Source organism: Mus caroli, unplaced genomic scaffold (assembly GCF_978045245.1).
Source record: "Mus caroli unplaced genomic scaffold, Mus_caroli_1 scaffold_4, whole genome shotgun sequence".
Classification (NCBI taxonomy): domain Eukaryota; kingdom Metazoa; phylum Chordata; class Mammalia; order Rodentia; family Muridae; genus Mus; species Mus caroli.
Window position 1 is genome coordinate 34,521,321 of NW_028227259.1, and position 12,112 is coordinate 34,533,432.

The 12,112-nt window shown below is 41.3% G+C and overlaps 1 protein-coding gene across 1 annotated transcript in view; it reads left to right on the forward strand.

Moving 5' to 3' along the window:
* Babam2 (BRISC and BRCA1 A complex member 2) overlaps nt 1-12,112 on the forward strand; it is a 389,024-nt gene that overhangs the window by 360,469 nt on the left and 16,443 nt on the right. The window contains exon 11 of the mRNA XM_021162018.3: nt 3,476-3,629. Coding sequence (XP_021017677.1) covers nt 3,476-3,629 — 154 coding nt within the window. The remainder of the gene's footprint in view (nt 1-3,475; nt 3,630-12,112) is intronic.

Sequence of the window (12,112 nt, forward strand, 5' to 3'; positions counted from 1 at the left end):
ACCTAATTGCTTAGGCTCCACAAAGTTCCTTTAGAACAAGTTAGCTGCTTAAAGCCTAAAGTAATTCTTTTTCATCAGTTAACTTTAAGTAAAAGTTAAGTGACAGAGACATTTAGAGATAAGAGAAAGCAAGTTTTGGTTTTGCTAACTTCTGACTAATTTGTACTATTCAGATCTTATACCAAAAGAATGCAAAGTAGTTCTGAGATACTGTAGTTATGACATCATTTTACACATAGAGTAGTTTTTAAAGAAGCTACCATTCTGTTGACTACTGACTATTTCAGATAGAATACAACTTACCTGAGCAAGGTATCTATAGAGAACATTTATGTTCTCTGCATGAATTACCATACAAACAATTTTTATCTCTGAAATCCTTTGACAATTCCTGTTCTTCCAGTAATCCAGTTGGGATACAGGAAGTTTTTTGATTTGAACATTGACTATAAGGACATGCTGTTCTCTATGGAGACAAAAAAGGATCATGTAACAAATGCTTTGGGGGATTATGATATACATCAGTATAGAGCTTGCTGATATTTAAGTAAAAACAAAAATCATGTCTTACTTGAGTGGGTAAATAGATATTTCTGGTTTTTAATGTTTCTAATATTAATTGGCATTTGAGTCAAAGAAAATAGTTCAAAACTAGGAAATAATATATTTCTAAACATATCAAATACTAATACCAGCAACTCACTTCTTCTGCAAAACAAAATAGTGGGAAAAAAGATTAGAAGGCATTCCAGCCAGATGCAGGATTGTATGCCTATGTCCCAGATACTCTGGAGTCGGAGGCCAAAGGATCTCATGAGCCCAGGAGTTTGGCACCAGCCAGAGCATTAAACCAAGACATGTATAAAAGTTTCTTTTTTCAGGGGACTGGGAGAATGGCGCAGTCTATAAAGTACTAGCAAGAAGCCCTGAGTTCGATCCCTATAAAAAGCTCTGCGTTGTGACATGTGCTTGTGATCCCAGCGGAAAGGGCCGGTGCATGGGGATCCTCAGGCCTAGGCCAGCTAGTCTCGTCTAACTGGTGAGCTTCAGGCCACTTGAGAGACCCTTTCTCAAAAGAGGTGGATGCCATTCCTTAGAATGACATCTTCCTTTGACCACCACAAGCACAAGCACTGACACATGTACTTGCATCCACGTACACTCACACACACACACACACACACACACACACACACACACACACACTCACACTCACACACACACACACACACACACTTCCTTTTGTTTTTAGAAAAATGTAGTCTAAAGCCCCCAAAGCAAGTAGCTTGAAAGCCACATAGCCTGTAGTCATAGCTACATTACTTTTGATAGTGAGTGATGGCTGTTTATAAATGATTGCATTGAATTCTTTTATTTAAAATTACTCTTTTTTCATAGGTAAACTAGCATGTTAAGTACTTTTCTATTATTAATGATTGATTTGGAGGTTAATCTGAATGTTGTTTCCTGTTTGGAAACTCGGGTGTTATTCAGCAATTGAAGTTGAGGAAAAGTGTACACGAACAGGCATTTGTTCCTAAAAACTTATCAGAGGGAATTAAATGAGCATCAGAAAGAACATAACAAGGTTAGAAATCGGTGTTTGTTCCGAGTAGCCGAGGACGTTACAGACCAAGCCTGCTATAGGGAAGAACCTACAAGGATTTCTAAGTTGAGGTATTTGTCATTTGGATTGGTGTTTCCATACTTTTGTTGTTCTGTGTTATACAATCTCTGCTTCATAAAAATAGCCATGTATGGAGGCTATCATACTGTGGCAGTGAGTAATGTGACTAAAAAGTGGTCATTCTCAGTCCTGCCCCTTTTCTTTGTTAGTGCTGTGAGTCACCAGTAGAAACCCCCTGTGCCACTGAGTCAGACATTGTCGGAGTCGGCTATACTCAGAAGTCTGAGAGGCTCTACCAACAACACAGGTTTTTGATGGTTGGTTGGTTGGTTTTGTTTTTTGGGGGGGCAGTGAGTTATTGTTGGGAGGTTTCTTTAAAAAAAACAAAACAAAAATAAAAACCATGAAGCTAACTTTTCCTTTGAGAAGTCACATCTAGGGAAAGCGCTAGGATCAGCAGTATGCACCGAGGGAGAGAGGGAGGGAGGGAGGGGGAGGGTGGCACTCCACAGCATCCTTACATGTTGCTTTAATATGTATCTGTTTGTGCAGCTACCATTTCCATCCTTGTTCATGCTTTCCAGTGGAGGCTCAGGTTACTGACTGAGCTGTAATTGCAACACAGTTTTAAGCAGGTTATTGGCGAGTATTCTTCAGTGTCACACAGTAGGAGCCAGAGATTCCAATCCTGGCTTTAGATTCTGTCCCCGGCTGCTGCCCAGTCTATGAGAAAGTTGACAAAGTCCACACACTTTCTAGTTTACTCAGCTGTTAAACACACAGTTTCAAAATAATGTCCCTTTCTTGAAGTTTTAATTAACAAAGCATCTAAAATGTACTCTGCAAAGCTAGAAAATTCTATACACATCATTACTGCATTTGTTAATGTGCCTATTCTCTGTCCTGGAAATGGGTAACATTTACACAAACTTTGTCTACCTCAGAGAATGTTGAAACAGTTTCTGGGGATGCTTTGCCTCCACTAAAACTAACAAGAGATTTTATTTTAAAAAATTGACTTAACCCCCAAATGAAATGCTAAAGCAACACTACATATTAGCAGGGGGCTTGGACTCAGCTCTGATGGGCAGCAGCAGAGTCTTTGTTCAGATCTGCCCCTGTTGCGGCCCATTAAGGAGCTCCCTCTGATTTACAAGATATAAATATATGTGGTAACATATGTGGGAAAAAATGGAAAGTGCTGAGTATGGAGATTCACGACTTGATTGGAAGCAGAATGATAATTTTATTTTTCTGGAAGTCTAGTTGGTGCATCCTATCAAAAGCCCTCTTTGTCCCTTTTCCAAGTTTGTTCTTGAAAGCCATCTTTCATCCTGCTCTCCCCCATCAGATTATAGATGAGGAAGACATAGTCCCACCCTTGAAAAGCGTATGGCATAATGGAAACTTAACACAGTTACATGGCTAGCTCTGCAATGACAATGGGCAAGGCCAGGGGGCCCAGGAGGTCGGACAGTGTGGGACACCATTCTGGTTATGCCTAAGATTCTGCATGTGTCATGGATTCTGTGGTCTCTCATGCCATTGCTTTGATCCAAACCCCAATCGGTGCTTGTGGTTCCAATTGTCATGTACCCAACATTCTGAGTTAGCCAAAAACATGTCTTAAGATGTGTTTATTGCTGGGCAGTGGTGTCACATGTCTCTAATCCCTGCACTTGGGAATGAAGCAGAGTCAGGTGCATCTCTGTGAGTTTGAGGACAGCTTGGTCTACAGAGTGAGTTTCAGGACATCCAGGACTATACAGAGAAGCCCTGCCTCGGGAGAAATAAAAAGGATGTATTTATGAACTCTAACCATTTTTTTTCCCTTTTTTTGCCTTGCAGTTGACCTGCCCCTGTTTTTCCCTCGAGATCAGCCTACGCTCACATTTCAGTCAGTCTATCACTTTACCAACAGTGGACAGCTTTACTCCCAAGCACAAAAAAACTACCCATACAGCCCCAGATGGGATGGAAATGAAATGGCCAAGAGAGCAAAGTAAGTGGTACATTGTTGGTTGACTGGCTGTGAGTGGCCTCTTTGGGCTGTTTGTTTGTTTGTTTGTTTTTTGTTTTGGTAAATGGATTGTAGGAGATATGAGATAGCAAGTTAAGTTGTAGATAAATAATATCAGTAATAAAAATGTTAGCAACCACTTATGTATTTTAAATGATAAATTTCAAATGTTGGTAAACAGATTTTCTAGTGAATAGTCAGTATATGAGTTCAGTGTCTATTTTTCCATGGGAAGCTGCATCTCATGAATTATGTTTCTCCTGTGTGTTGCATGGATTTGTATACTCAAGTACACAGACTCCTTAGATGTGCAACACTGCTGTGGAACTTGTGTCTCAATGGAGATGAAAGTTACTAGCCTTAATAGTTGAGTATAGAAAAGCTGTCACTATAGTCATAAGGACCAGGTTGATCCAGAAACATGGTGATTGCTTTTTGTAGGTAAAGACTTCAGGGTCTGGGCCAGCAGTGTATGGACCATTGCCTCCTAGTCTGAAGCAGCAGTAGATTGAAGTGGGATTTTCCAAAACTAAACCATAGTGTGGTGTGTGGCAAATACTTTCTCACTCTGCACAGCCATGTGCTCTTACCTGTGATCTCAGCTGAAGGGTGGGCAGAGCCAAAGAATCATAGAAAGAGAAATGGCTCATAAGCATCCTCAACTGCTCAACCAATAGTTACTACCCTCTACAGTGTTCCAGACACTGTGTGCCATGCTGAGGATGTCATGATAAAGAAACTAGAAACTATCCATGGCCTCATTGAGCCTGTAGCCCAGCAAGAAGATAAATCATGCCAAATTCCTGACAGCTTTAAAGTACCCATAACAAAAGATGACCTTCCAGGCTTAGAAACTTCTTGATTATTAAGACTTCCCTTTCTTACCAACCATTTCTTGGTTGAGTTTTCTTCCCAGAGAAAACCCTCCTGGCCTCTCCCGTCATCTCTCTACTACTAAACCCTCACATGTGACAGGCTCAAGGCTCTACAAGAGTGCCCTTCTCCAGTACTCCAGCCACCCAAAATCCCTGTGTGCCACTCAGAGCTGTTATCTGAAACTCGTGTGCCTTTCTCCTTATATTTTCCCTTTATATCCAAGCTACTGAAGTCTGAAATTCTATTTAAGGAATAAACAAACACATGCAAATGTAACTAGTAACAACTATTAAGACCTATGTTGACATGCAGTGGAACAAAGGAAATTTAAAGCAAGGTTTCCGTTTGAAGTCTTGTCCTTGTTTAATTTTCTAGGCGTTCCCTATGTATACATAGGATCTACCCTTAGAAGATGGGCCATTATTTGTGGTGTGTGCTCCAGAGTCTGAACCAGACATGTCTTTGTGGTTTCCATGGTAAAGCTATCTTGGTGTGCGTGTGCGTACTTCTTAAGCAGGCATTTTAGCATGTATGAATTGAGTCTTTAAGGAGCTGTAGACCACAAGCCTGTGATTTCAGTATAGGAGTATCATAAGTGAAGCCTGTTTATCTTAACAGATTGGTTCAGACTTTCAAGAGACATTTGCTTTATGTTAACACCAGTCTAAAGAAAACATCTGAAGTCGTGTTAAAAAAAAAAAATCTGCTTGCTAGTTTAGTGAGGATAAATCCATTTTAGATGTAATAAAAGAGACAGCCAGCAGCTCGTGCCGGCTAGAAATAGTAGCTTTAAACCCTGTTCTTTAATTGAACTGGGTAATTACATGAGGCTGTGTCAAAGGCCAGGTAATGGGCAAACATAAGCAAGAATTGTCCTATGGTTAAGTCTGAAAACTAGCAGAAAGGCATGGAGGAAAATGTTGAACAAAATGAAAGGTCAGTGAAGCATTCCTCGCATGCCCCGTGTCTGTATCCTATGAAAATACTGTACACAGTGCGTAAAAGGCTATAATTCACTCGGGGAGCTCTGCCCACCACATAAACACTCTCATGGTTTAGAACAGCCCTAGAGCCCTTTGAGTGAAATCAGCTGTTTATCCTGCCTGCCTAAGAGCACAGTTCTAAACGTGTGCATTAAAAAAGGACACTTTCTGGGACTGAAAAGCCAGGGCTTTTCCTACCACAATGCTTCTTGCTGATATCAATCCAGCCAATCCTACCCTTAACAGATACAATACCCTGAAGTGAGTAGGTACAGGCTTTGGGGTCATACATGCCCCAGTTCCAACCAGAGTTTAATCCTATAAGCACCATAGCCTTGGGCAGAGTGCATAATCTCTCTGAACGTCATCTTTTAAGGCAGGCTTGTACTCCCTCTGTGAATGGACTTGCTAGGAAGGTGTACTCAGTGAGGCGGCATATTGAACAGCAGTAGTCTTCCTTCTGCTCCATCCTTCAGTGCTCCGACCCTTCATCCCCAAACCCTTCCATATGGGTTTCCTCGTATATTTTAAACTCCCAGGCAACCCTTCACCGCCCTCTTTCCAGTTTTGACTCTGGTCACATGTTCCTTTAGAATCTCTTATGTTATTTTTCCTTTTTCTTTAGCATCTTTATCTTCATCTATTTTCTTAACTAAATGGTGATCTCTTTAAGGCAAATGCTTGCTATAATTATCTTTTTAATGTAGTATAATTTGTGTCTAATTTACAGTGCTGTGGACAAATTTTTATATAAAGACTGTCTCTACTGTCTCTGTCTTACAGTGAGTGGCTCAGCTTAAGATTTTTGAGCCATATAATGGTGTGAAAGCAACGTACATTTGGTAGAATCCATACTTTGATCTTAAATTGTGATATTATTATGAGATAGTGTTATTAATACACTGCTCTATGCAGTTCCAGAAAACAGTAGAAAACCACAGCTCTCAAGGAAGAAAAGCAGTAGTCTAAGATATTCCATTTCACAAAAGTGGAGTTTTTACTAAGGATAGTTAACTCTTTTTACATTGATTGGTTGATAGATTGATTGATTGATTGATTGACTGGGGAAACTGGTTCTCTCCTTCTACCATGTCATTTCTAGGGACTGAACTCAGGTTGTCAGGTTTGGCAGCAAGTAACTATACCTGCTAAACCACTCACTGGCCTACAGGATACTTTCAACCTCTTGTGGGTTTACTGAACTATAACCGCTTCAAAATTTGAAGAGCATCTGTTGCTTAAGTTGATAAAGTACATACATACTTAGAATTCTTTTGTCCTCTTAATATATTGGTCCTTCTGCCATTATGGAATGTCTATATCTGGTAAGACTTCTTGACTTGAAGTCTTCTTTAATGTAAAAATAGCTGTTCCAGCTTTCTTTCCACATAGTTTTGTATGCTGTCTTTCTTCATCTCTTTTTGTTTTACTTAGTCTCTGTATGTATGTCTCGAAACCTTTTGTAGGTTTTGATTATTTTAATCTAGTCTGATGGTCTGTGTCCCTTAATATTTAGTTTGTTTATACTTAACATAACAAATGAGTTTATTAAGTTTAAGTCTTATATCTTCCTCTTTTCAAATTTTTAAATTTCCTTTGTTTTTAATTCCTTTATTTTCTCTTCCAATGTTCTTTTGGTTTGTTGAAGTGTTTTGGCATATATCTTGATGTCCCTTTTACCTCTTATTGGCTTATTAACTCTATTGCTTCATATATTTTGGTAATATGTGCAGTAAATATGACCTTTACTTGACACATAAATTTACATGAATAATACCTACATAATTAATATTACAATGTTTCATACATTGTAATGTCTAAATGTCTAAATCTATAAAAGGCGAGTCTCTTTATGCCCCTAGTTAGTCTTTGTGCTATGATATCCATATGTTTTGATTTTGCATGTGAATTCCACAATAAATTGACTTTTAACAGTCAAACAGCTTTAAAAAATTTTTTCTAACCAAAGGAAAACTATAATCTACTTCATTCTGGTTCTAGATAAAGGTAGCAGAGAATGATTTTTTTTTGAGAGTATCTTACTATGTAGCCTTGGCTGTCTTGGAGCTCACTCTGTAGACCAGACTGACCTCCAACTCAGAGATCTGCCTGCCTCTGCTTCCCTATTGCTGGAAAGGGTAAGTCTCAACACCCAACAGAAATGTATTTTTAAAATCTCTTATTTTTTTTTTTAGAACAAACCATCAGAGAGATGACATTTAAGCCAAGAACACTGAGACTTAGAGTCATTACCTAAAGAAAATTCCTCCTGCATGACATTCATGTGCCTCTGCCTTCCCTTGTAGACTTCACCACTAACAGTACCTCCTCACTGTTACAGATCACCACTGCAAAAATTCTTATTCCCTTTCTCACAGATAAAGTATTCCCAAAGACACATAGCTAGCTTCTTGTAGACCAGGCACTCAGCCACTTGAGCTCCAACCTCACTGTACATTCAGAGACAGATAGATAGACAGACATAGTCCCCACCCTCTTTGCCACTTGCCCATGGTCCCTTCCACAGGGACCAACTGGCATGCTGTAGAGAAGAAATGTGTGCAGCAGTTTAAGGGCACTGACCCTGAAGTCCTGGCAGCTGGTTTAAACCTGTTTCTGTCATTCAAGGACTGTGCAACTTTGGGGATATGTATAATCCTCCCAAGTCTTTAGTCTCCTTGTCTTTAAACTCGTAAAGACTTGTTTAGAGGGGTAGTATGTGTCACATAGGGTTCTCTGTGTTGACATCTAACAACTTACCACAAACTCCCCCTTGTGAAGCACCACAGGTTATCACTCCAGAGTTTTGATGGGCTATGAGGCCTACATACCATGCATGAGTCCAGACAGCTGCAATTAAGATTTAGGCTAGGACTTTTCTAAGTTGATTCGGGATGTTGGCAGAGTTCTGTTCCCTGTGGTAGTTGGATGCCATGCAGTTCCCTTTGTTCTTCCTTATTGGATGTCACCTGGAGATCACTCCCAGTAACTAGAAGCTGGTTTCATTCTCTGCTTAGTGGCCCCTCAATTTTTAAGCCAGCAGCAGTACATCAAATCCTCCTCATATTTCCAGTCTCTGACTTATGTGCCTGGCCTACACACCCAGATTTAAAGGGACCATTCCACCTGCAGTTTCCCTTTATTAACATCATCTGTACCATATTGCCAGAAAACCTATTGCCAGAATGGAATCCACTGGTTTCAGTATCTCAGCTGTTACAGGGAACATAGAGTTTTAGAATTCTGGCTTCTGGCTACTGTGTAAGGTAATGTAGGTATATGTCTGGTAGCGTCTGGCATGTGGTGAGCTTGCAATAAAAAACAGCTCTCAGTGTGCTTTCTTACAGAGCAAAGATTTTCATTTTAATAGTGTAATAGTTTCAACACTAAGGCATACCCCAGTAACAAGCTCCAAACCCTAGTGTGTAAGGAGCCGCCTTCACATTTGCCATTACAAGATGGCGCTGATGGCACTGACACCCGTGTTCTAAGTAGTAAACAAGCAAGCTGCGCATGTGCCGGGGTAGCTTTCCACGCCATGTGCTCTGCCTTTCCCGTGACGACAACTCTGGCTGATGGGCTGCAGCCAATCAGGGAGTGACACGTCCGAGGCGGAGGACAGTCCTCCATAAAAGGGAGGGGGCTCCGCCATCTCTCTCTCTCTCTGGCTCCTTTCTCCACTGGCTCCTGATGGGGTAAGCAATAAAGTTTGTACTGCAGAAGATTCCGGTTGCCCTGAGCGTGTTCTTACCAGGGGGACACACAAAAGCGGCGGGCAATACTAGTGACCTGACCAGAGACTCTAAAATCTTAGACTGCTGACTCCTGTAGTTTTATTATCTTGATGCCAACACAGCTAATTAAAAAATGGAAAAAAACTCACTCTTTAGTTGTATAATTTGTATAGAACTAACTACTTTAAAAGAAAAAACAAAAAGCAAAATAAGATACCTTGGTATTGTGTAGGTAACTTACACCTGTCTAGATTAGGGTGGGTGACCTTTTTATAGTACTGTCTGTCTGTGAGACAGTGAGATCTATGCATAGATGGTGTGACTGTTGGTGAATTTCGATGTGTACCCCCTCAGCCTGGTCCTAGCAGAGGCCTAGTAGGATCTTAGAATGGAGCTGAACCTCCAGTGTATCTACTTCAATGGCTTGTCACACATAAAGTCATAATATAAAAGGAATCACTAAGAGAGTTCAAAAATAGCTCCTTAGACAACACATGGGAGTAATTCATCATGAGCCTTCCCAAACCATTTTCCATTTCCCTTCTTGCCTCAAGGTCAGAAAGAGATGTTTTTCTTACCCTCCCAAAGCAGTCCATGCCTTCCCATGGGTTGTGTTTCACTATACACTCTTATCATTTGACATCCAGTTGTCTGTAAGGAATCATTTTCTTTTTAGCAAATACCTTTTTAACTGTATAGTATGGATTCTTTCAATGACTTTCACTGTTGCTACTTTAATATTTTCAAATGTACTATGAGTTGTTTGGGTTTTTTTCCTTCAAAGTGTTTATTAGCAAATGCTCTAATCCAGTCTTATGCATTTGTCCTTTAAATAAAACTTGTAAATATAGGTTGACTCCTTGATTCAAGAGATGGACATAGATGTGACATCATATTTTACATCTCAATCTCCAGTCCTCTCCATGTTCCCTGGGGGCCCCCTAGGACTCTTGTATTACAATATGGAAATCCTAGTTCCAATTGGGTCCTCATAGCAGGGTAGGCATGGCATGAGACCTCCTCAGAGGCCATGGCATGACATCCAAGTGGTTACAGTATAAACTCCTTTGTATGTTTATTTCCCCAGAAGTTGACCACCCCTCTTGGTTCTCTGTTGTTAGCTCCAAGGGTGCCTTGCTAATGCCTTGTTTCTATTGAGCCTAAGCTATAGAAAGCCTTGGTCCCACCTGTCCCCATGCCTAGTGAGTTGGCATCTTGGGAACCCACTGCCTCTGTGCTTCTCATCCACACTCAGTTCTAGGGAAAACCTTGGTGGAGGCCAGATAACTCTCTCTAGGCCATGGTTTTGTCCTGTCTCTTCCCTTCATATCTGTATTCCTGGAACTCCAGTCTGACATCTAAGGATACAAAGTCTATAAAGTCTTATCAGGAAGGCAAGAGATCTGTGAGTTTTGCTTACTCATATCCCAAGATCCCTGGACAAAGGGGACAGAGGAGCTAAGGCAGAAAGAGGAGTCACTGGCTGAAGGCAGAGCAGCCCATGCTAGACTCCAAGGAAGCTTTGTCCCAGGGCCCATAGGGTCAGACCTTGGGACAAACACTCAACCCAGCAGTGATTCGTGAACTTTTTGTCTCTTGCTTTGCCCTATTTCCTAGGACCAGTTCCCTTTAAAAACTCCCAACCTCATCTCAACTGAACTCCCCTTGGGAGAACAAAGGGAAATTCTCAGGCCTTGGTCTGTCTGAACACCCTGAGAGGACAATGTAGGTCCCGGGTCCTCTTGAGCTGACAGGGCTTGAGAAGACGGTAGCCACCAATGCCTGCCATCCTGCCTGCCTGGGTTTCTCTGTGAAGCAGCTCCTGCATCCCTCTGAGCTTTCCCTCATGGTTTAAAAATGTAGATGCTATCTACATTTTTAAAGAAAGAAAGAAAGGTGAGATAAACAGCATGGAATGAGAATCTTCAAGGGACATGGTTTGTTTTTACTGACAGAAGAGGGAGCAACAGGGATGGGAGGAATCCAGTTCTGCCTGACAACAGGCATCCTCTCCAAATTGCGTAGGTCAGAGAGAGTGTGTTATTTATTAGAGTCTGACATCTGTTGCTGTGATATGATAAGCTCCATTAAAAAGCCTGGCCATCAGTCAGCTGCTTATACAGCTTTATCCCAGAACTAGCCTCTCACCGGCCTGGGAGCCTGCACAGCCCTGACTGTACCAGGCACCAGCATTTGCAGTGCTGCCCTGCCTCACCTCTCACTGGGAAAGCCAATCAGAGCAAGTCCCCTCAGCAGGACCTCTTGGCCCATCTTTTCTCAGGCTTCTTTCTGCTTTTCCAAAGCTCTGTAGCTCTGTGGTTTTGAGCTCTCTGTCTACCCCTCTTTCTCAGTGGAAAACAGGGTTGGGCCTAAGTTTTAACCTCAGTTGTACAAGCCAAGATGCTGGCCTAAGTTGGGCTTATCAGGGGAGAGCCAGAGGTGGGGGGCATCTGGCCCATTGTCCAGTTTTTGCTGGGAAAGTCATGGTGGGGACTACTGAGTGCTCAAGCATGAATTCTAGTTATACCAGCCCCTGCCGTGGGGAAAGTCTTCTCCATCACTTGTGAGGTTGCCGGATTGCTTGTGAGTCAATGTTTTCTTTCTTAGAAAAATATACAAAAAGAAAGGGTAGAGAAGTTCTGGATTAGGGTTTTTAAATAGCACACCCAAGAGGAATATATATTGACTAATAGTATCAGAGTTCCTTTTGAACCATTGGAAGAAGACACATATAAGGAACCAAAGAAAATGCAAAGCTGAGAGTTAGGAGACTTGGATCTCATCCAGATACCGCTCTTAACTGCCTGTGTGATCTTGGGAAGGGCATGTCATTTTCTGGGCCTTGGTACCCTCATCTGAAAGCATCAGGCAA